This window comes from Thamnophis sirtalis, unplaced genomic scaffold (assembly GCF_051295495.1).
Source record: "Thamnophis sirtalis isolate CommonGarterSnake01/CBP01778 unplaced genomic scaffold, rThaSir2_p1.2 scaffold_2, whole genome shotgun sequence".
NCBI classification, from domain to species: domain Eukaryota; kingdom Metazoa; phylum Chordata; class Lepidosauria; order Squamata; family Natricidae; genus Thamnophis; species Thamnophis sirtalis.
The window spans coordinates 150,462,277-150,487,501 of record NW_028261382.1 but is presented as its reverse complement, the minus strand read 5'-3'; the positions used below and the strand labels follow the sequence as shown (position 1 = coordinate 150,487,501).

Below are 25,225 nucleotides of genomic sequence, written 5' to 3'. Positions count from 1 at the left end.
ACACAAAACCATGTAAACTATGTAAGCCTTAAATGCAAGAATTATAAAATGAAGAATTAGCTTTTGTTTTTTTAAAAAGCAGTTTATTTCTGTTCTGCATTTTAAGATAAAATACTTGGTATAAATATAAATGTTATAATTTGATAACAATTTTAAAAATAAGACACCTAGAACAACTTAAAGCTTTAAACATAGAGTTTGCAATGTATTTGTGTAACAGATGCAAAAACAAATAACTGCTACAATCTATGGCTTCTTGAACTGTTATTTTTATTAGTTTTTAAAATATGTATTTAGCATTTCCTAGCCATTGTCTGAACCCACATAGAAGCTGTTCCTGTGCTCTCACATATTTGTGAACATAAAGTGCATTAGAACAAGTAATCAAATGTCTGATTCCTACATTTGAATTATTGAAATTAAAACACCTGAGTAATATCTAATCATTTAGATAAGTGCAATTTTATGAATGGTTTTAATTATATTTTAAAAGGCATATGAGACAAAAACAATAATACTGCAAAAATATTTAAGCAAAATTATATTTTACTCTGAATCATGGATTTTCTTCATTTTCTGGTTGATTAAGTGTTAAGTATGTGCACTAAGATTAATTACTCTGACACTGTGCTGCAACCATCATTTGGATAAATTGCTAGAGAGTAACAATTTTTCTCCCATGCTCAAACACAGCTTGAACAAATTGTTTGAAGATTCTGTCCATATATGTGCACTTTCTTGGCCACAATCCTTCCAGAAAACCAATATGGCCTCCATAGGAAGTAAGGATCAAAGCTATATTAGTATTTTCTTTTGCAATTTCCACTGGTATAGCTGAAGAAATAAAACAGGTAGCAGGGAAAGAGAAAAATATATTAATACTCTCATAAAATTATTTGCAAGTACTGGAACTTAATGATTTACTTAGATGCATTCTAATTTGGATGCATTCTAATTTGGATGTAGGAAACAGATTAATAAACGATAAGTACTGGTTATAAAGTATATATATATATATATATATATATATATATATATATATATATATATATATATATATATATATATATATATATATATATATATATACACACACACACACACACACACACACATACATACATACATACATACATACATACATACATACATACAATATGTAAACATTCTTTTGGATTACAAGACTAGAAATTAGGAATGATAATTGGCTACTTTGCATCTGGATCAAAAATTGGATTCCGAGGTTATATCAAATCCATCTTTTTAAGCAAGGCTATAAACTATTACGTAAAACCTCTCTTTTTAAATAAGGCTATAAACTATAGTTTATAAAATACTTTTACTTGAAACCAAATTTGGCAATCTTTGCGTTGGCACATCCGTATCCTATTTAATTGCTGCCTTACTCTGTAAATATTTTAAAATTATACAATGCAAATTTATTTCTAAGGGCAGTCAATTCAAGATCAATTAAGAGCATCATCATAACAGAACAAAAAATAAAACTTGCCATGATCTGGTGAGAATGCATCATCCAGAGAATTTAAACACAACACTGGAATTCCAATTTTCTTCAGTTTATGACATGGACTGGCATCTTCATAGTAAGCTTCAATTGAAGGATAGCCAAACATGACTGTGGTAAACTGTTTGTCAAATTCCCTAATAGTCTTAGCCTGAAATATGGAATTAAAATTATGAATTTATCTTCATTAATAAAAAATAAAGTTTAGAAACAAATGATTCACTCATACCTTCATTACAAGATTCATGTTAAATAGCTTATCAAATACTTGCCGGTGTCTATAAAAAAATACAGAAACCAAATTAAAAGCTGTCAAACAAATCCGAATTTGCACAATATTCTAGTCTTTATAGTGATTGTCTAGCTTTTGGTTTCAGGTCACAGCAATTATGACCAATGAATTCAAGAAAAAATCTAATTTAGTAAATCATGGATAAGTTGTTATGAAGACATAAAGCTATAGTGACTGAAAATTTGTAACTTTGGTTCAATTCACTTTCAGGATGTAATCACTGGATGCCTGAAAGATATTGTGCTCCATGCCATTAAATGATACCCATGTATAGTATGTCAGTTAAAAAATAAATAGCTCAATGGCCATCCTGTACCACACTATAAATGTTGTTTATTGAAATTCTTGTGGGCAGCTGTATTACTGCAATATTGAAGATCCCAGAATGTTTCAGAGAAATAATGTTAAAGATAAAAGTTTTGATCTCTGCCATAGCGTGAAGAATAAGACATTCAGTCATGAGACTAAAACTCGTTTCTGGACTTTGTGATTGAGATGGAAAAAAACTGAAACTTTGTGTTTGGGTTTTGCTGATTAGATAGGTTTGTTGTTATAGAACTGGCTAGTATATATTATTATGTAAAAGTAAAAAGTTGAGGCTGTATGTTATTTTCTTATTCTACTGCACTAAAGAGTTGGAAGTCAATGCTTCCCCCCTCCCTTTCCTCTACACTTCTTCCATTTCCCTTTTTCCTCCCCTACATTCCTACTATTTTCATTTTTCTTTGTATTTTATATTTTTGATGAACTAATAAAAGATTTTTGAGGAAAAGTTATGAGATTAAAACTGGTTCTTCTTTCCTCGATCCCTTTTGCTGGAGAAACGATGACAAATCACTAATTTTCAGACTCTTAACATCTGCACGTTAAGGCAAAAACTGAAGTGATGGCTTGGCTAAGGTCAACTAAAGAATTCATTCCTGAATTAAGGTTGGAATCAGGTATTACCATAGCAGATCAGACTGCATACAATTTTTCAGTGTATGCACTGAAGGACTTTTTTTCCCTGACTTGCAACATAATTGTTGTTCTACATCGATAGGGCAACAGACAGCAATCTTAGGAGGGATGATCTTAGGTGAAGTTGATTCTTTAGACAACATTTTTCACTGGAATTGAATTTCATACTAACAATTTTTTTTCAAAATGTTCTTGGCTTTCACTTACCTAGTGACTGAAGACTTTAGACAGCTGGTTAAATAATAATTAAAAAGAAGCCAATTTACTGGTTTTTCCAGTGAGTCTGCAGATTCAAAAGCATTCCATCCTGTTGAAAACACTGCAGCTGCTTTTAATGGTGTTTTTTTCCCAGTTTTGCCCAAATAGTTTAAAAGAAGCATGCTACAAACAGGAGAGAAAGAGAAGTCTGGAAAAAAAATGATCTCACAAAGTATTTGTACCTATCCTGAATATTTGCACTAGCTTTTGTAACCTCTGAGATAGATTCAATGGTAAACAATTCCAGTTGCAGTGTTAATTCATTGTTAATTTATTATGATGCCAGTTTTCAAATTTGGAACTCAAAAGGTTTGCATTGAATCACTTGAGTTGGATCCAGAAATCCATTATGATATACTGAAAGGCTGATATATCTGCCACACCTTTCTATGCTGTTCCTAAAAGGGACCCACGCTGGGGATAAGATTTTTGTTTTTAAAGAAAGATGTTTCTAGTGAAACGTAAGACAAGTCACTCAAGACAAAGCACCATTGACATTCTTTAGATCAATTTGTAATCTTTATTTCTTCTCTACCTAGATTAATTTTTAGTATATGTTTACTTTGTTAACAAGGCTGAAATAACAATAGGATTTTAATAATACAATATTTACTATTTTAGCATCAATGTGTTCAAATCTGAGTTTAATACTAAATTGTGTTTTAGGATTTGATTCCACCAGTGGAAATTGCTCATGAAGATTTTTGTGACTTCCTTCAGTCAGCTGATATAGTATTCCTGTGAGGGAAAGAATGAGATTAAACATTTCTTAATATTTATCTAATCAGCTTTTATCTGCTTGCCATCAGATGCCACTAAGATTTTAGTGAGTATGGGTGAATGGCCTTCTTCAGAATCAATTTATTCCCCAATGTGATAAATCTACAACTTTGGGATTTCCATTACAAAAATACTTACCCTCCCATCGAAACACCTGCTGCCATCATTGCAGTTGAAGCATATAACTTATGTATATAATCAATAATTGTTTCCAGATCCTCTGTATTAGCAGCACAGTATGTTCTTGGCGTCTACAAAGAGCCCCAAAATGAAAAACAGTATACTCATCACTTAGGTTAACTTCAAATAAGACTGAAGCAAAGCAGGATGCTATTGAGTGCAATACATGCAGTGTATTAATATAGCTCTAATGACACTTTAGAACAGCGGTTCTCAACCTGTGGGTCGGGACCCCTCTGGGGGTCAAACGACCCTTTCACAGGGGTCGCCTAGGACCATCGGAAAACACATATTGTCAAAAAAATACAGAAAACGTAAAATAATTTTATGGTTGGGGTTCACAACAACATGAGGAACTGTATTAAAGGGCCACAGCATTAGGAAAGTTGAGACCCACTGCTTTAGAAGGTTGAAGATTGTAATTTCACGGAGAAAGAACTAACATTAGCCCTCCATTGGGGAAGAACGTTTGCTGATTCCTCCCTTTCACTGCGTTTCCTGTGCTGCCTCCTGAACTGCTCTCAAGGATTCCCCAACCCTCAAGATAATAACTACAGGATAAGGAAGATTAAAAATAAACAAATCTTCTGCCATTAGTAAATTTCTGTCAATTATGTGCTAATAAATATAAATAGATTTAATCTTGGTTATTCAAGAAGGCATAGATGCAAGAATCATCCAAAGCATTGTGATTTGTTTGATATTAGCTTAATACATTACATGAGCCTAATCAGTGTAGTAGTTCAAGAAATGCACGTATATCATTTACTTTATACATTTGCAACTTAACCCAGTTTCAGATACATATCATCAGATACAGTGACTACTAACAAAGCACATATGCCCAGACACAATGGAAAGGACTGCACTATAGTTATTTTATCCTAGGACAGAAGAGATTTCTCTATAGGTACATGATACTTTTGTAGATGTTCAAGGTTTTCACTTGAAGCAGCCCAGACGGGTGGGCTGCTATGGGTTCACCCAGGTTCGGGAGAACCCATAGCTAACATTATGGCCGGTTCAGAGAATCTCCAAATCACACCCTGGCTGGCCTTGCCCACCCTACCCCACCCAGATGTCTCCATGTGGCCCATTTTGGATGTGAGGTAAATGCAGGGCCTGTGCGGAGACTGGGGGAAAAACGCACCTCCCAGAAGGTCTCTGGAGCCTGGGGGAGGCAGTTTTTGCCCTCTCAGAGGCTTGAGGAAAGCCTCCAGAGCCTGGGGAAGGTGAAAACGTAATGCAGGAGGCCGACTAGGCTATGCCCACCATGGCCACACCCATCCAACCAGGTAGAGAACACTTTCTGAAATTTTTGAAGCCTACCCCTAAACCAAAATCTACCCTACCTGCTTTGTTAAATGAGTTTGCCACATTTAATTTTATAGCCTAATAAGCCTAATACAATTCTTACTATTTATCTAATTTGAAGGTTCAAAATGTTGCATGCTCTTTAACTCAGTATAAAATCAACTCATAAAACAAACTAGAATAAGTTTCTCTTTTTCAATTAGAAAGCTGAAGGAATTTGCCAGAAACAGTTCCTCAACCAGCTGCATATCTCTTACACTCCCTGATGTATTTATGTATAATTTATTTTACAAGGTAGCAATTAAAGTAGAAACACCTGAGAGATCCTGAGGTCAGTTCAGTCCTTTATGCACACATTAAGCTACAAATCCAGGCTGAGCTATTTTAAAGTCAGTGCAATAACTAAACTCCTTCATTTAGGCTGCAGGTGGTAGAACTGAAGTTGGTAAAGTTGACACTTGAGCTGTTTATCTTAAGTATTTTGTTATGATTTATTATGTGATTTAACCTGAGGAAGAAGGGAGATGGGGGACTAAAAGGAAGGAGATAAGAAAGGTAGAGACAGAGGCATATAAATGAATGAGGATGAAAGATATTAATATTAGAAATTTTAGAGGAAGAAACAGGGTTTGAAAGATGGGGGTGAGCCTAAAGGAGAATAAATTATATAATCAGTTTGTATATTGAGTCAGAGCAAAATATGAATTTTAGTTCATTAGTAATTGATAATTGAACAAATTACTTGTCTTTTAATATCATACAACAGCCCTATTTGAAATGGCTGTTCATAAATGGCAAATAACAGAATTGCTGTAAAATTATAGATTAATTATACTGTTTTTAAAGGAATAATCTATATTCAGCCCCACTTAAAAGGATCTGCCTTCCTAAAGTAATTGTGCAAAGTCTTCTTTAAGCATTATTTATATGTATATATATTTTAATCAGGGACTATTTTTTAAAAAACAGGAATATTGCATCTGTTCACTTATGGATTCTTAACTGTAATATCTGCCTTGATTGTATGTAATTATGCATATTTAGAGATTATAAATGCCTCTACTTTAGAATGAAATATAATGTTAACATATATAATTTCAAAATCCAGTTAAAATATATTTTTATTTCTGAGATATAATTAAAATAAATACTTGATCTATCACTGTATATTTTTCTATATTTATCTTAAAAGAGACAGAAAATTCAATGACTGAAAAGAATGTATTATAAATAGTTTGAAGCTATCAAACTAAACATGTAAGGCTATTCAATGTATACACTAGTTTCACATATTAATAAAACACAAACCTGGCGTAACATTTTAAATTACTGACTCAAATGTTTTCCCCATCTGAGCTAACACCACTGGTATTGTTGGAAAACTACCAATTATCCTGGAGCAAAGTAGTACAGGAAAAACTGTTGATTTGGTTTATGAACTTCCATCCCTCCAGATCGGGGATGTCAAACTTACAGAGTCACATTATTGTCACATGACATATGGCGACTTTTCTCCCCTTCGCTAAAATGGGTGGGCATGGCCAGAGCGTGATGCATCCAGCCCATGGGCCATGAATTTGATACCTCTGCTTTAGATGTATAAAAGCTAAGAGATCATTAAACAATAAATTAAGAGGTTGATGTTTAAATTATGCAGAATTCACTGCCAAGCAGGAATATACCAGTGGTATGGTTGCAATGGGGCCCGGCGTCCTCCACATGAACGCGTGCAGCACGCGTGTATACACACGCAGCGCGCACATGAGTCTTACCATCCAGCGATGCCTCCGCAAGCCTCTGCGATGCTCCAGCTGCTGGGCGGAACGTCGCACAGGTGCTGTATGCGCCATGCACGTAAGCACCAAAGGATTTAAAGACAGGTAAGAAGCCCGGGTGGGCAGGCCTTCCGGAACACTGTACTGAAACGGTACCCGGTGCTCCAGGCAGGCTCCGGTACGCCTGTACCGGGGTGTACCGTCTGCAACCCACCACTGGAATATACTCTCTGATCATACTCATAGCAGCAACACATATAATTTTCATAGATACAAACCAGAGAGGAGCCTTCATGTGAACTTATATATAATCAAAATATATAATCAATATATTTGAATATAATCAAAATGTTCCTTCTGAACAAAGTTTAAGGAGAGTGCCTTGCTCTAATCAGTGGTGTCCATGTGAAGATGATGAACTTCAAATGGTTATTAGTATGTTGCTACCTTGTTTGTATTATAGAGATGTACCTTACACTGTGAAAGTTCAGTTCTCAGAAAGATGTGGGGCATATCTAACTTGCAATAGAAGACCAATATTCAAAGAGAACAGTGTTTGCATTGAAGTTCTGTGCTAGTTTTTGTGCAATACACAAAAGAATTATACAGATATAGTATCTGTATTAACAAAGGATAGGATAAAATTATTTCACAATGAAATAATGAATATTGAATAACGAATATAGAAATGAATGAAAGTATATAGGTAGTCTTCAACTTACAACCACAATCAAGCCCAACATTTATGTTGCTAAGTGAGACATTTTAGTGAATTTTGCTCCATCTTGTCACTTTTCTTGCCACAGTTGTTAAGTAAATCTGGTTTTCCCATTGACTTTGCTTATCCGAAGGGCACAAAAGGTGATCACATGACCCTGAGACACCGCAACGGTCATGAATATGAGACAGTTCCCAATTGTCTGAATTTTGATCACATGACAATGGGGATGCTGCAACGGTCGTAAGTGTGAAAAATGATCATGTCACTTTTTTTCAGTGCCACTGTAACTATAGTTACTAAATGAACTGTTGTAAGTCAAGGACTACCTGTACAAACATAGATATATACAGTAGAAATGAATGTATACATGACAAATGAATTTATAAACCTGATGTAATGAACACAAAATAAATAGATTTGTTTTACTGATCACGAATAATAATAAAGTTTTATCTATCACCTACATATACCTCTTTGTAGGAATGTTTCATTGTTGTTAGCAGAAGTTACCCCATTTACTTTGATTATAAGTGCCATGAGAAGGCCCTGAGGTTGATAATGACTGCTGAGTAATTTAATTCTGCCGGGATGATCTATAATTCTATTATTATATTTTCCCAAACTTGTATCTCCATCTCTGTTCCCTCAAGCAACTTTGCTTTATTTGACTGTACTACAGTGTACTTTATTTTGAACTATGACTGTAAAAAAACTTTAACTGGTTATGCTTTTCATCAACTGAAGTTTGCTTCACCCCCTATACGGTAATCACTTCCAGAAACAAGACACCTTATAACTGTGATATATGCGAAATTCTACCATTTCCAGGTTGGCTAATCATTCTCTATCTTGAAAATCTCTATTGATATTTTAGATCAGGAGCAAAAATTGGAATGGACCTAATTTCAGTGAAGAACTTCACATTTGATTCCTAATTAATTTCTAGGGATGACTCAACATGAAAACTGTCATAATTCACATTATAAAAGAAATACCTTTTTCGGTAAAAGTTGCTGCTCTAGCTCTCATGTATTACATATTTGGATGGAGACTTATCCAAACAAATTTATCTGATGTTACACCTGCCGTTTCTAATGTGATGCTTTGGTTACCACTGTACAGGTAATCCTTGACTTGTTACCTTTCGTTTAGCAACTGTTCGAAGTTATAATGGCAGTGAAAAAAGTGACTCATGATCATTTTTAATACAACCATTGTAACATCCTCATGGTCACACGACCAACATTTGAATGCTTGACGACTGGCTCATATTTATGATGACTGCAGAGTCCTGGGGTCATGTGATCACCTTTTGTGACCTTCTGACAAAGTCAGTGGAGAAGTCAGATTCACTTTACAACCGTGTTACTAACTTAACAATTGCAGTGATTCACTTAACAACTGTGGTAAGAAAATGAGGTAAAACTCACTTAACAACTGTCTCATTTAACAACAGACATTTTGGACTCAATAGAGGTTTTAAACCAAAGCCTACCTATACTTACGCTATCGTTTTAGCATTTGCTGGGCTTCCACCCCACCTATATTTTTAAAGCATACATTTGTAGAGTGGTTGGTGCGCTGCAAAACTAAATGCTCAGAGAACTGGAGTGAGATCAACTCATTGGACTTTGGATATCATGGATTTGTGCATCATTCTGCTAGCCTAAGCAAAACTATGCATACGTCTTGCCTGAGCTAAATATAATTCCCTAGGTCAGGAACATGCAGTCCTTTTAAATCCAGACCAATTAGCTTTTTATGCCGTTTGCTAAAGGCTACTGTAAAAACAAATTTTTGGGGGGATTGATTTTTTTCTGTTCAATTATATCCACTTTTTGGAGACTGCCTGGACAAGTCCCTGCAGTTTTCTTGGCAAGGTTTTTCAGCAGTGGTCTGCCATTGTCTCCTGTCTAGGGCTGAGAGGAAGTGATTGGCCCAAGATCACCCAGAGGGCTAGAATTCAAAGTGTCTAGCCTAATGCCTTAACCACTACACTAAACTGGCTCTCACTGATTGAATTTAAATTGTACTAAACGTAAACATAGGTCATGTGATTGGTCCTCATGCATCTATTAAGCTTCCTATCTCCTACATTGAAGATTAAATGATATCGGTCATTGTATTTAGGCAACTTTTGGAGTAGATCCAGGTGCTGCATTTTGTCTTGCATGCTATAAATTAAAATTTTCAAACAATATAATGAGATGCGCTCAAGAAAACAGAAAAGTTTCAAGTCTGCAAAGGAAACTCCTACAACTCTAATTTAGCAAAATAATTTGAAATCTAAAGTATAGAACAAGTTAAATTCTTCAAAATTGTAAATATGACATGGCAAGCACCCTCTCCTTGCAAAATCCTATTTTATCCTCATTGCAAACAAAGGAACTCCTTCAAGCTTAGATCAGGGTCCCTGATAGATTGCAGAAATATGAACAATATAATAAGTGATTTATGGCACACGCAGGAGATAATGAAAACAAATGAAGTCAATTAAAATGTGCAGATTATAGTAAAATATATTAAATCCTCCCTGCTACCTACAAATGGTTGCTTATCTGACTGAGAACCTAGAGGCCTGTCTTCTGCTGATCCCTGCGCTTTCTACAAATCTACTTCAAAAGGTGAAACATAAATTTTATTTATATTATTCATGCCTTGCTTTTTTAACTGTTGGACTCTCAGAATAAACCATAGTTCATTCTAAAAACAAGGGTTGAGAGAATGCTGTTAATTAGGTGCCTTTGGTAGATTTCTCTTGCCTTCTTCTGGTGAATTTCCTCCTAGGATGTGGTGGTTTCTCTGATCATCTTGTTAATTGCAGAGAAAACTAGCAGGTCTACTACTAGTCCACTATAACTACTATTCCACTCCCAGAGAGCTGCAAAAGCATGAGGAACAGCTGTTGCATCTCACCTGGATGGTGAACAGCAAAGGCAACCCCTCCCTCCTCTGGGTGACATGGAGCCTGGGCTTTCCATCCCATTGCCATGAAGGAGCAACTGCTGTTTCTTGGATAAGTAGCGCAATTAATCTGTGACAGTGATTAGGAGCCTTTGTCTTCTGCCATTTTCTTCTGGGGGAGTAAGCAACAAAGTGGAAAAACACCAGCAAAGGCAGAGAGAATGGAGAATTCCCTTAATTCATTTAAAGCTTGGCAACTGGCTGAAAATGCTGGTTCTCAATGCCAATCCTATTTCACCATTGTTTTCTTCTGCCCTGTATTTTGACAATTACCAGATCTTACATTTTATATTACATATTAGCTTTAGCAGATGCAATCTAAAGGAATGCAATATATGTGAGGAGAGATTTTTGCCTTCTTTCTGGGAACACTTAAGGAACACAGTATTAAATGGAATTAGTGCTTCAATTTAATTCACCAACTTCTTCATCATATTTTACTGTTAGATGGTCTAACTCTTCCAACTTCTTCTCTATCCTCTCATATGTATTTGATAATTTCTATAATTCTGAGAATATCTTTTGCAGACTTAAAGTTTCTTTCTGCTGTTGAAATTCTGCCATTATCTCCAGCTAACAAACACTGCTGCTCTAGCTTAGAAGGTTTTAACAAGCTTAAACATAGATTCACAATAAATACAATTATCTGGAACATTGCCCCCACAAAAGGTGAGGTGGGGCTTTTACTCTCCTGGCCTTTCAAAACACTGCGACCTTGCTTAAAGCTCACAGAGGAACACACAGATGATTAATTCCCTGAACATTGTCCTCCCACCTGTTAATCCACATTTAACATTGATTTCTTAATCATACTTGTCATTTTTGTCCATTTTATATACTACCCAGAGTCCTCCTGAGGGAGATGGTAATTTCAAAATTTGATAAATAAAAATAAATTTAGAAAAATCACCAAGGAATTAAGTTTTTCAACACGTAAAGAATGGTAACGTTCTTTCAGTTATACTCACTACATTACATTTGCTCAATGTTCTTACTTTACTTAAGAGCAATTCTTACCAAGAGATTTTCACCAGCAATTCCTCGATAGTTAAAAACCACACACCTTTAAAAGACAAACAAAGAGCACTGTTTACCAGAACTGTTCATTTGAGTATTCTTGGAAGTGAAGAGCCACATATCTGAAAGCTGTTTCAATTGTTTTTTTATTTGCCAAAAGATTCAAAACAAGGAATAAAAACATGAATTTTCCACAGATGTACGTTTTCTGTATCTGTCATTTTTTTTCTGTAGCCCATAATAAATCATCTGTAGCTATATAGATAAGAACAGGAAGAAGGCTGAGAATATGGATCCGTAGGAAGGGAATAGCTGACTTCCTCATTAACATGTTTCCCTCTGGTGCACATGCTGCAGCCAATTTTGATGAAGGTGATGAGGTACTTTCAACTCTCACTGAAAAATGCAGTGTTTATGTTGTAGTGTAATACCTACAGCGGACTAAGGGTGGCAAGTGTCTCTTTATTAACAAAAGATCAATTCCATGGTGCAAGTGGGCTTCAGGCTGAGAAGAGTAACAGTCTTTGCACCCAGAATGCCATGTCTCATCAGTTTGTCCTTCACTTTTTAATTTGCCCGCTGTTGTTAATTTATCTCTCTCTCTGCCTTTCTGTATGTCTGAACCCCAAACAATCACAATGTTTTTGTATGGGAGCAATCCAGTTGCTGTTTGCAGCAGACTATAATCTTTAAGTCTCTTGAAAACACTGCTAGGGAACAAAGTTGGAATCACCCTCACAGGCAAAAGCCAAGCAGGTCCTTAAGAAAGATGAAGGGATGAGCGTTTTAGGCCAGGAGGTAGAAGGGAAGAGGGAAGAGTGGAGTTGGGATGACCAGCCCAAACCACGATTGTAGGCAATGAGGGTTTGGATGGGGACAATACATGAAAAGGTCTTGCAAACCTATAGCTATTTTGCTGGGAAGGGTGGGGGCAGGAAGGAGGAATTAGAAGTATGGTAAGAAGCTGGCTGATAAGCAGAATGAGGGTGAAAGGCCCCAAAAGTCATTTGTTTATAGATGAGAGGAAACGTAGAATAAGAATAAAGTACACTGAAGAAATACATGGACTTGTAGTGAAATTTATAAGATGAGAATTCAACTGCAGAAAAATCTGGGATTTGACTCTGGGCTGATACGCTTTGAAGATCCCCTGCACTCAGCTCTAAATAACATTGCAGATGGGTTCCTGCAAAATGGCTTGAAGGAAGAAAAAACTTCACAAGATGAAGCTTATTGACGTGACAAAATGATCTGGAAATAAAACAGCAGTTTCAATTTAGTTCCTGAACATTTTGTTACCAGTCTTGGTAACATTATCAGCAGGACTTTCTTGTCCTATTCCAACTGATCACACTGGCACACAAGATTTATAAGCTAAAGAGGAATAGGACAAGACAACCCTGCTGATTGTGTTACCTAGTCTGATAACGAAACATTCAGAAACTAAATTGAAACAATCTTTGGAGAGCAAATCACTGCCAAAGTCTAAAGCCCAAGCTACAAGTATTTTCTATTATTTCATAAAACAGCAGTAGCCAACACTCAGTACAAACTGACTTAGGACAATGACCCTATCAGTTTGATCCTGCCTTTAGCGAACATGGGCCTGTGTTAGCCTTTGGTTCGACTAGCTCAGCTGAAAACCCTACAAGTTGTACACTATACACAGCTGAATCAGTTTATGAGTGGATTTGAAAACCACGCCTGTCCAAGGCACACACAAAGCAGCCACCATGCTACCATGTCAGGAGACAATTTGCCTGTAGTTGGCTTCCACCTACTATTCTATTGGGGGAGCCTCCATTTTTCCAGAGCCCAATGCTGTTGGGCTGGGCCTGACTGATTCTTGGGAAAGTCACACTGAGACAGGGAAAATCTATTTTATCAAAAGTCTCCTGCCGGAGCATATTTCTAAAAAAGTATCTTGCCAGTTAAAACAGACATGACATTCCTTCACAAACATGCAAGTAATCCATGCTTTGAACTGGGATGATGGAACACAAGCAGCTTTCCATGCAGAGGAATGGGAGCAAACTACAGGGGTGAAGTTCCATTAGAACTTTTTAAGGACTGTAAGCACCACAAAAAAGCACAGTTGGCTACTTTACATGCATGTTACTTTTTGTTTTGTTTTTGAATGAGTCCTATTATATCTGTCCTGTCAGAATAAATATTGGAGGAGGGGTCTAACATTAGAGCTCTAAGATCTGGGTTGAAAAAAAATCAACATAATTACTAGATGAGAGTATTAACATTTTCATTGTCCAGGTACAGTAGCCATGAACAAAGAGACACAAAACTGTTTTCTCATCCAACATCATATATGATGGGAAGCTACCATGTTCTGCAACTAATCTCAGTTGATACAGTATGGTTTGTCAGGATTGCTGATTAGGTTTGCTTTTTTTATATCCTCAGGATTCATACTTCAGAGAAGTTATGGGAATTGCTTCTAAGGAGGCTACAAATGTAGCATCTTTACAAGAACACCTGGGGACAAGAGAGGGATATGGAAAAATGTGTATAATAGGATGTGGCTTTTTATTTTAAAAATTTAAAGGGCTTGAGGACAAGATGGCCTTTCATAATGAGACCCAAGAAGGAGTCTCATTCAATTTCCAAGATTCTATGGAAATGCCAGTTTCATATTTGTTCCCTTTATTTAATTTTATTTGTAACATTTTTCACCACTTCTAGCCTTGTACATTGAACTGGGTCTCTGATGTGGCCTAATTATCTTGAAGCTAATTCTCATCACTTCTGGGAACCTTTTCCAAAGGGGCCCATAAACATTTGTGAATTTATCATGCATTTTAAAGCATAATCAGGGATGGAAATTTTCTCTAATTTCTTGCATGTATTATAGACAATCACAGTTTCCATTGCACAAACAAAATTATAACAGAAATGTCAAGGACAAATTATTATACCTGTATCCCAGTGTTTTGCTCTGTTGAATCATATGAAGAATATATGATTCCTTGCTTGTTCCTGTGAGGCCAGGCAGCAATAGGACAGTAGGTCTGGTGCTGGAATCAGGGTACTGTATGCTATTGTCATTATCAAACCAGTCCAGGGAAATCTGTCCTCCATCTGTAGCTGTAACAAGTTCACTGAGAAAAAGAACAACAATAACAGTAAACAGTTTTACAGAAATGCAGTGTAAAACCAGGCCCCTATTCAATGTAAGATTGCACATTAGCCCCCTCAGTCAGTTCCCAAAGATGCTCCAAAAGTTGCCATGTCTTACATTTGTAAAGTGAGAGAAAAGAAACTTCTCACATAAAGGGAAATAATTAAATACAGCTCTTGGAATACAAGTAGTCCTCATGACCACAACTTATGACCACAATTCAGCCCAAAATTTATGTTACTAAGTGAGAAATTTGTTAAGTGAGTTTTGCCTCATTTTACGACTTTTCTTGTCACATTTACTAAGCAAATTACTTAACAAATAAGTTACACCAATTCACTTGTATATGAGGCATTGAACAGAAATATAACTAAATGTTGAAAGCTTCTGTTGTAAATTATTCCCATTTAAAAAGCAATGGAAAGGAATTTTGTGAAATAGAAAGAAAACGGTAGCTAGATATAGTAACAAATTTGTTCCTAAATTGACTTTTCATAAATACCCTTTTAACCAACATGACATTGTTAATGATAGTAGAGTTACTGTAACTTACTTGTTCTTATTCATGTTTATTGAAAGAAGTTTTAAAATATAATGCAAGTCTATATAACATCTGGACTAATGGTAAGTGCAAAATCACTTTTAGAAAAAATTCCATAGCCTGTAGTTTGCATTCTAAAATGTTACTCTTCTCTTCTAAAAGCTCAGAAGTGATTCTTCAGATGTTCCAAGAATATGCTGTGAGAGGAGAACTTTTGCATTTGTATTGGCTCACTCTTACCAATTCCTCTACCAAAATATTGCTGTATACCTATACACTTAAGGTTTTTATTTGATGTAGACATTTATGTGCAGGCAACTAAAAGTACAGATTCCAAATTTTTCTTCTGGGAAAGATGCAGAGGTCTATGGAGTGCCTGTGCTCTCCTCTCTACACATTCGTAGAACATGTGACAGACAAGTACTGAAAGTCAGTCTAGACAAAAGAAAGAAGGAAAGAAAGAAGGATGGATAGAAGGAAGGATAGAAAGGAAAAGGAAGAAAGATTTAAGCAAATATTTGGTTTTATATATAGAATGGATATTCCTATAGTTTCTGGAAGGAATAGCTGTGTAGGAAAGAAAACAGCACTTACTTCCTATATTGCACATTTGGTTTAGATGTAATGAAAGGGCGTAGAAGTGTTTGCAAATGGCCTTCCCAGCACCATACAGTGGGATAGTATATTTCTGTCAACACCGGGCATTGGTCCTGCAGAAATTGGCACAAGTTCTCATTGCCAGTTATCAGCTGAGGTTTCTAGAAAGACATTTAGAAAGGAGGAAACATCAGACAATATTAGAGAAAGTTTACAGGGAGGCACAATGAATCTGCTGTTCTGGAAATAGATCTGAGATGGACTGGGAATGACAAATCAGAAGTGCAATATTGTGAAGAAATTTGCTGAAGTCCTCATTGAAATAAATAGGAGCAAAGCAGGGTAACATTTTGCAAATTTCAGAAATAATTGCCTGCAAAGATAAAGATTGGATTAAGTCTCTTGCAAGTTTTTAAACTTGCAGACAAGGAATCTATATCTACAAAGCTCAACAGGCTCAAAAAAAGGAGTAGTACAGCAAGTAAAGCAATTATGTACATAGCACATGTACTTGTAACAGTACATTTTCCCAAGAATGTACCATTATTAGGTTCCATGTACATAGGAAAAATAAAAGATAATTGTGTAAGGGGGGGAGAGAGAGAGATTAACAGAGTATTGTAACTGTGGCTATTGTAAAATATCTTAATGTACTATCTTACATTATTCTTACATATCCAAGGCTGCACCAGGCACATAGAAGAGAGGAATTAAGAAATTGCCAAAAAGACCGTTGGCTTACCTGAACGGTCGTTCTCGGGACACTGCGAGGAGAGTCCAAGCGTGAGTTAACACAGCCTATCTGCCCTTGGACTGAGTGATGTTTTTCTCTTGACCACGCTTCCCTTTGCCTCACCATGCTCAGTTAAAAAACGAAGGTAGACAGTCCTGTAATTAGTTACAGTCAATACAGTCACAACATGTAAGAAAAACACCCTGGGCGGGTTTGGACTCTCCTCGCAGTGCCCCGAGAACGACCGTTCAGGTAAGTCAACGGTCTTTCTCCAGTGCACTGCTCGGAGAGTCCAAGTGTGGGACATGCCCAAGCTATTGAGTCCCAGGCTGGGGAAGAACCGGAGCCTCTGGATTTTCAGCTACGCTTTGTAATACTCTTCTCCCAAAGGAGGCTTCGGCTGAGGCAAAGGTGTCAATTTTATAGTTCCTTATGAAAGCAGTGGATGAAGCCCACGTGGCCGCCCTGCAAATGTCTAGGATAGATGCTTGGGTAGCCCAGGCCGCTGATGCTGCAGCGCTTCTAGTCAAATGTGCAGTGACCCGGCCCGGAGCCATCTTGCCCTGGTGCTCATATGCCAATTTGATGCCAGCGCGCAACCAACGACCCACTGTGTGCGATAAGACCTTGCGGCCAAGGGACGCAGGAAGAAAGGAGATGAAAAACGCCTCCGAACGGCGGAATTCTTTAGTCCTCTTTACATAGGTACAAACGGCACGCCTCACATCCAACTTATGCCATTCACACTCCCTAGGGTGAGAAGGATTGGGACAGAAGTTGGGTAATATAATCTCTTGAGTCCTGTGAAACAGAGAGTTAATTTTCGGGGTAAAGGAAGGGTCGAGTCTCAGAATGACCCTGTTGGGGTGAACCACGCACAGATCCTCCCTGACAGAAAGAGCTGCCAGCTCGGACACCCTGCGTGCAGACGTGATAGCCACCAAAAAGGCAGTCTTGATAGCTAGGTGGCGTAGACTGGCCGTGCGCAGAGGCTCAAATGGAGGTTTTGTTAGAGCTCTCAAGACAAATGGCAGGTCCCAGGACAGGTACCGGTGAACTGCCGGAGGGCTGATGTTTGCAGCTCCTTTGAGAAAACTCTTGATCTGAGGGTGTTGACTCAGAGAATGCGAGGAACCCCTGGCCAGGATGGTGGACAGTGCTGCAACCTGACATCTAAGTGTACTAACAGCTAGACCCTTATCCAGACCCTCCTGCAAAAAGTCTAGGGTCTGGGGAACGGAGGCTGAAGAGTCCACAATGTCCCTGGCCTTGCACCACTGAGAGAAGGCAGCCCAGGTGGCATCATAGATCCTAGTAGTAGAAGGTCTCCTGGACGCCTGAATCATTCGAATGACCTGGTCAGAGAAGTTCTGCTTCCTCAGGAGTTCCCCCTCAAGTGCCAGATGGCTAGCTGCAGCCACTGAGGGTCCGGATGACTGATGGCCCCTTGGCTGAGGGAGATTTGGCCCTGAGGGATTCGCCACGGTCTCTGAACTGAGAGGCTGACCAGGTCTGCGTACCAGGGTCTTCTGGGCCAAAAGGGGGCCACCAGAAGAAGGTCTGCTCTTTCGGTCAGGAGCTTGCTCACCACCTGAGGGATAAGAGGTAGAGGAGGGAACGCATATAACAGTCCCTGAGGCCATTTGGACCTCAGTGCGTTCGTCCCCTCCGCCAGAGGTAAGTGGTAATGGCTGAAGAAACGTGGGAGATGTGTGTTGGTGTGTGTGGCAAACAGGCCTACTTGCAGTTTGCCGAATCTCCTCATGATCTGCTGGAACAGGTCCGGGTGCAGGCGCCACTCCGAGTGGTTGATGCATTGGCGGCTCAGCCAATCTGCCTCCCGGTTGCTGGTCCTGGAGATATGATCTGCACTGAGAGAAGCCAGATGATGTTCTGCCCACCTGCCCAGAGCCTCTGCCTCGAGCATGAGAGCCTTTGAGTGAGTGCCCCCCTGTCTGTTTATATGGGCTTTTGTCGCCACATTGTCCATCATTAACAGAACGTGAGTCCCCCTTACGAGACTGGCAAACCTTCGCAGTGCAAGTCGGGCCACCCTCAGTTCCAGCCAGTTGATGCTGTGGGCAGTCTCCCTCTGAGTCCACTGACCTTGGGCAAGCTGACCCTGATAATGGGCGCCCCACCCCAGAAGGCTGGTGTACATGGTGACAATGACTCTTTCTGGCTCTTTGAACAGGCAGCCCTTCCTGACTGCCTTGGACCTCCACCAGGCCAGAGATCGGATCACCTTCCGCGGGAGCCGAATGCGCCTGTGGGAGTTGCTGATTTTTGCCCTCTGCATCGGCAGCAGAAACCACTGCAGCTCCCTGGCGTGGAGACGGACCCAGGGGACCACTTTCAAGCACAATATCATGATCCTCAGGAGCTGAGACAGCTGGACTATCGGCACCAACCTGGAAAGACTGCAGCGCTTCACTCTGTGCCTCAGGTTGGACAGCCGATCCGGCGACAGAAATACCTGGCAGGAGGAGGAGTCGATGACTGCACCCAGATGCTGAATGCGGGTGGACGGCCGGAACTGGCTTTTCTCCAAGTTGACAGAGAAGCCATGGTCTTGCAGCGTCTGCACAGTCAGTGTGACATCGCGGTGAGCTGCTCGGTGGTGAGAGAATGGATAATTATATCGTCCAAATAACATTCCAGGCGGACCGGATGGCTGCGGAGATGGGCCGCTAACACTGCCAGTATCTTGGTAAATGTTCTGGGCGCTGATGATAACCCGAAGGGGAGCGCTTTGTATTGATAATGCTTCCCTTCCGAACAAAACCTCAGGAACCGCCTGTGGGTCGCATGGATGGGGACATGCAGGTAGGCCTCTTTGAGATCTATTGAGGTCAATAGGTCCCCCTCCCTCACACAGTCCAGGATGGAGTGGAGCGACTGCATCTTGAACCTCTTGTAGGCTAGATCCTGATTCAGGTTTTTGAGATCCAAGATGGCCCTCCACCCACCCACCCGAACTCTTCGGGACTAGGAAGAGGATGGAATAGAAACCCCTCACCTCCTGATCTCTGGGGACTGGTTCTATGGCCTCTATCTGGAGGAGATGGAGGATTTCGGCCCGCATGCGATCCCTCTTTTCTAGGTTCCTGGGGGTAGGAGAGCGCAGGAACTTCTTCTGGGGAAAGGTTAGAAAGTCCAGAACCAGGCCCTTCCGAATGGTGTTGAGGACCCACTTGTCCAATGTTATCTCCTCCCACCTGTCGGCATACAGCTGCAGCCGACCCCCTATGGGAGGACCCCTGTGATCGTCACTTCCCCTTAAGAAAGGGACAGGAGCTGCCATTATTGTTGCTGCCTCCTCGGAATGGCTTCCGAAAGGAAGACTGGGATTGTCTGGCACGAGACCCAAAGGAGGGTCTGTCCTGGTGTCTGTCTCCCCCTTGCTGAAAGGGCCTCTGATAAGAGGATGTTTGAGGTGAAGGCCCTGACTCCTGGTTCCTGTAAGGTTGTTTACGAAAGGAACCGAATCCCTTACGCTTGCCTCTTTTCAGCGTAGCTGGAAGTATTTTTCGTTTGTCTTTGGTTTCGGTGACAAACTTGTCCAGGGCATCTCTGAACAAGAGACCTCCCTTGAAGGGAGCTGATGCCAGCTTCCATTTGGCCTTCATTTCGGCTTGCCAGTGCCGAAGCCACAGGAGGCAGCGAGAAGTGATGTTGGAGGCTCAATTGCAGTAATAATTTTTGTGAGCTCATGGCGCCACCGGGATTTCCTGGGAGGTGGTCTGGATCTGAGCTGTCTTAACCAGAACAAGGTAGCCCTGGTAAAAAATGAGGCAGAGGTGGACGCCTTAATGGCCCAGGCGGATGCCATGTGAGTTTTGTAGCACGCCTTCTCCGACCTCTTGTCCTCGGCCTTCAATCCCTCCAGAAGCTCCGCTGGCAGGTTAGAGTTAGATGTTAAGGACACTACCAGGCCATCCACTTCTGGAAACTTCAGGATGTCCTCCATTTTCCCTTCCACAGAATAAAGGATCTTATCCCCCCCACTGGGATTGGTCAGCGTGCCTGGTTGAATCCACTGCCGCTGAACAACATCCATGAAGAGGTCAGGGACAGGGATGACCTCCGGGGCAGAAACTGTCTCTTTAAATAGCCCATGCTTGTGATCTTTGGATGTGGAGGCCTGTGCAGCCTCAGGCTTAGAAGTGGGGCCTAGCTCCATAGCTGTCATAGCTTTGTGCAGAATTGATTTAAATAATGACGGCTTGAAAAGGCCAGTAAAGGCCGGCTTGTCAGGGGGCAGATCTTCATCTTCAGACAGCACGAATCCCTCAGCCCCCTCCTGCTCAGAGCTGGAAGAGTCGGAGTTAGAGGAAGAGGATGAAGCAGAAGTAGAGGCCGGCTCCTTAGAGGTGGAGGCCTTGGCCTGATGCTTCTTCTTGGGGGCCTTAGCCTTGCGAGAGCCCCTATGTTTGATCCCCTCCGCTATCCCTTGGGAAATGGCCTCCCTCATTTCAGCCGAAAGGGCCTGACTTTTGCCTTTCCCTGGGCGATGCTTGTGGGGCCTGCTGCGGCCTGCTCTGCCTGAGCTGGATCCACCCTCCCCACGCAGGGAGCCCAGAAGGGAATCTTGTTCTTCTCTGATGGAAGAGCTAGGGGAATCAGGATAACCCCAGGAAGCCTCTGGTGAGGGATCCCTGGATTCACAGTCCTCTCCCGAAAAGAATTCGCTGCCCCCTGGGGATTGGGCTTCCATAATATAGGGGGAATTGTCCCTGCTATGAGGAGCCGAGGGGGGTTCCGCCTGCTGGTGGGGCCTAGACACCTCCCTGGTTTCCACTGCGGTCCCTGCAGTCCCTGGGGAAGACCTGCCACTAGGACCCTTGTGCCCTTTGCCTTTCTTAGCCACGGGATCCAGCTTGCTGCGCTTGCTGGAGGGCCCTGCTTGTTCCTCCAAGGCCTTCCTGCACTCCTCAGCCATGCTCAAGTTACCACAGGCCTGGAAGGTAGCTGCTGCAGGAACGGGCACACGCGTTGGCCAGCCGGCTCAGAAAACGCCTTCACAGACACTTCGGGAGGGAAGGGCCGCCTGTAGGCCAGGGTCCTTTCTCCCACTGCCCTCGGTGCCCCGAGACTTAGCTTCGGAAGGGAAGGCCAGCCAGCGCCCTGGACTGGCCCCGTTCCTCCCTGCGGCATTCTGCGTTCGCTGAGGGGTGAGACGAGTCTTTTCCTCTGGCTGAAGCTTGGACTTCGCTCTCTCGAAGCTGGAGAAACTTGCTCTGGCAAATCAAAATGGCGGCTGGTGCACACGCAGCCTCCTCCCGCCAAATCCAAATCGCCTGAGGGGAAAAGTGCACGAAGCAGCTAACCATCGCCTCTGTTGCCGGGCAGAAAGGAAACCGCTCCAGCTAGCAGCGAAAACGCCCGGCGAGCTTTCACTGAATGGCGGTTGGGGGAGAGAGCCTGGATCCAATGCCTGGGTGTGCCTCCTACCACCCCCGCCGCTCGCCAGCAGCCGCTGGGCAAGCGGCTCACACGCCCTGGACCGCTTGCGACCGGCGGTGACAGGGATGGCCCGGGTGACCTCTCAGCCTTCCAACGAATCTGCACAATCTACTAAATATAAGGATGAATCAAGGTGGTCCAAGAAAGTGGGAAAAACTCCAGCCTATCTGTCCTTGAACTGGAGCACTCCCAAAAGAGTCCCAACAGGCGGACTGAGTTTTTTAACTGAGCATGGTGAGGCAAAGGGAGGCGTGGTCAAGAGAAAAACATCACTCAGTCCAAGGGCAGATAGGCTGTGTTAACCCACGCTTGGACTATCCGAGCAGTGCACTGGAGAATGCCAAGATCCTTAACCCTAGCAATGTGTAATGTGCAGAGAATGATTTATAGTAAGTTAAACCTGTTTTTTTAAAGGAAGAATGTCAGTATCTTCTCCATTACTTTCTTGATGTAAGCCTGTTACCAACATCTGTGGACACATAAGCGAAGTCTTAATAATGATTCACTCCATTTTCCCCTACATTGCAGAAGACAAAGGAAACATTTTACTCAAGACAATAACTGAGCAAGGGCTTTAAAAAAATGCTTGCTCTTCCAGTATGTGTGCTTGTAATCTGAGTCACAGTGCAAATTCTGTTAACCTACATAAAAATCCAGATGTCCTTCCACATTTGTAATTTTAATGCAAATTTTTGCAGCAATGATGAGGTAGCAACTTCAGAGAGCCTGAGAGGAAGCAAATTATTTGACTCTTCAGTCAAGTTTCAAGCTTCTTTATGCTTATTGATGATCTCTGGAAGGGCTGAGATGGGGGCAGCCCTTATTGCCTTGATTCTCCTTGACATTTCACACCATCAGTCACTGTGTTTTTCCAGTGTGGAAGGACTGAGCCTGAGGCCCACAATTTGCCTCTCTTGTTTAACATCTGCTTGAAGCCAGTAGGTGAGATCATTCATCACCACAGGGTCAGTATCATTGATATGTTGATGATACCCAAGTTTGTATCTCAACCCTGCATCAATCAAATGATAAGGCTGAGTACTTATCTCAGGTGCCTAAGGTTAGTGGGGATGGGATGGTAAAGGACTTTAAAGTATCTCTGATCCTGCTGTCTTTTAAATATGCTCTAGCAGCCCTGTTCTTTCCAGGATACTGTACTGGGAAATATGTGCCTTCTGTGGGAATGCCTTGAATGTGCTGGCTTCACTGGCCTGCAGGCAATCACCTTCTTTTTCTCTTTTATTGTAATGGGATTGTTTTTTTAACTGTATGCTGCCCACATTTATTATGAGGATAAGCACATTCAAATATTTTTGACCATGATTTCATTAAGACTTATTTAGCTAATAAGTCATTCACACAACCTTGCCTAGCAAAAGAGTTGAGAATAGCTAAAAGTGGCAAAGAGGGTAATATTACTATGAATACAAATTTATTCCTTTGGCTTGCTACATAGGAATGGCAGAGCTATATGTCACACAAAGAACACAGTTTTTAAGCTGTCTTGTCTAGTGTCCTCTGAATAAAACTGCTGCCATTTCCTCTGGCTAAAATTCTGGAAGTCGTCCCCCCCCCCCCCAAAAAAAATACCATCTGAATTGTATTTGCGGAAAAGACCAATGAATTAGGGGCCTTATTTCAAAGTGTTAATGCTGTAGTAAGAAAGAACAATGCATTCCATTTATTTCAGTCCTTAGCCTAGATTTTCCTGTATGCGTGGTCGTTTGCTCTCCCCTGGCACCGGGTTCCTCTGCAGTGTGTCCTGCGCAATCACCAGGTTACACAGGAAAAACAACACCTCTCCCCCCTCAAAAAAAATCAAGCCGATTTTCGTTTTATTCATTTAAAATGTGGAAGGGGAAATCTCGCCCCTTGCTTTCTCTCTCCTAAAGCGCCCGGCTTTCTCAGACGCCGAAATCCCAACCGTTTGCTGCCCTCAAGGCCTAGCTTATAAGGTTAATTATGGATAACTTAACGTGTCTCTTTCGAAATGGGTCAGAGCCTGGCGACGAGAGGCGTTTGACCTGACTGACCCGCTTTCTGTCCGCCATCAGGTGGGTTTCCCGGACCACTTTTAAAAGGCGGCGAGAGAACAGAAAGCCTTCCTTACCTTGGCGATCGTCCTGAGATAATAGCAGACATACGCTGCTCCAAAGCACAGTACCAGAGACCAGCCGATCCCCGAGGCCAACAGGCCCTCCTTACTTTCCAAGTACACCGATAGCTCTTCTAAGTTCATTTCTAGACGCGTCGAGGAAATCGCGACCCCCACCTTACATTACAACGCCGAGGTACGGGAGGGAGAGAGAGATGGTTGCAACGGTAAGGATGGCGCTCTCCGAAAGCGGCACAGATGCCGGCTGCAACAGTAGAGGGGTTGCTTTAATTCTACCGCAGCTCCCGTTTCTCTATAGGATAACAGATCAGACTACTCCGCCCCCGTTCCTCCTTTCCTTAGCTCGACGGCGGGGAGGGCGAGGGCGAGACGGCTATAGGAATCCCTGGCGTAGCAAAATAAATAAATAAAAATAAAGAGGAATAGTAGATAGTTTTACAACTAAACGTCCGTTGGTTTTCAGGAGCATTGTTTTTCATTAGTGAAGTATGCTAAGCGGAGAATTTAAATTTCGCTTGTTGATGACAACACCTCCCTACAGTTTTCTTGACAACATTATAGGCAACACTCACTTGGCTGAGATGAGATATATAAAAATGTAGTGAATAAATATTTTTTCAAAAATAAAGCATTGTTTGCCATTGTTTTTTGGGCTTTACCAGTCCCCTGTGCTTTAATCCTTCTTCAGGAATTGCATTTATTTAGTCTAGTGAAAAGAAGGACTAGAGGTGACATGATAGCAGTGTCCCAATATTTGAGGATCTGCCACAAAGAAGAGGTCAGTCAAGTTATTTTTCAAAACACCAGAAGGCAAGACAAGAAATAATGGATGGAAATTAATGAAGGAGAGGAG

At 41.0% G+C, this 25,225-nt stretch overlaps 1 protein-coding gene across 2 annotated transcripts; it reads right to left on the bottom strand.

Moving 5' to 3' along the window:
• Window positions 1–25,225, bottom strand: ABHD3 (abhydrolase domain containing 3, phospholipase). Of its 2 annotated transcripts, XM_087707191.1 has the most exons (10): window positions 23,936–24,316; window positions 22,657–22,774; window positions 16,055–16,218; window positions 14,717–14,899; window positions 11,787–11,832; window positions 3,954–4,066; window positions 2,985–3,158; window positions 1,755–1,803; window positions 1,511–1,676; window positions 3–834 (listed from the first exon to the last, which is right to left on the bottom strand). In XM_087707191.1, exons 2-10 carry the CDS (start codon window positions 22,735–22,737, stop codon window positions 656–658), a joined length of 1,155 nt encoding a protein of 384 aa, XP_087563317.1. In that variant the 5' UTR covers window positions 22,738–22,774; window positions 23,936–24,316; the 3' UTR covers window positions 3–655. The 2 variants fall into 2 exon arrangements, with proteins under 2 accessions (XP_087563316.1, XP_087563317.1); XM_087707190.1 differs by lacking the exons at window positions 22,657–22,774; window positions 23,936–24,316 and adding an exon at window positions 24,367–25,225 and having other exon boundaries at window positions 1–834.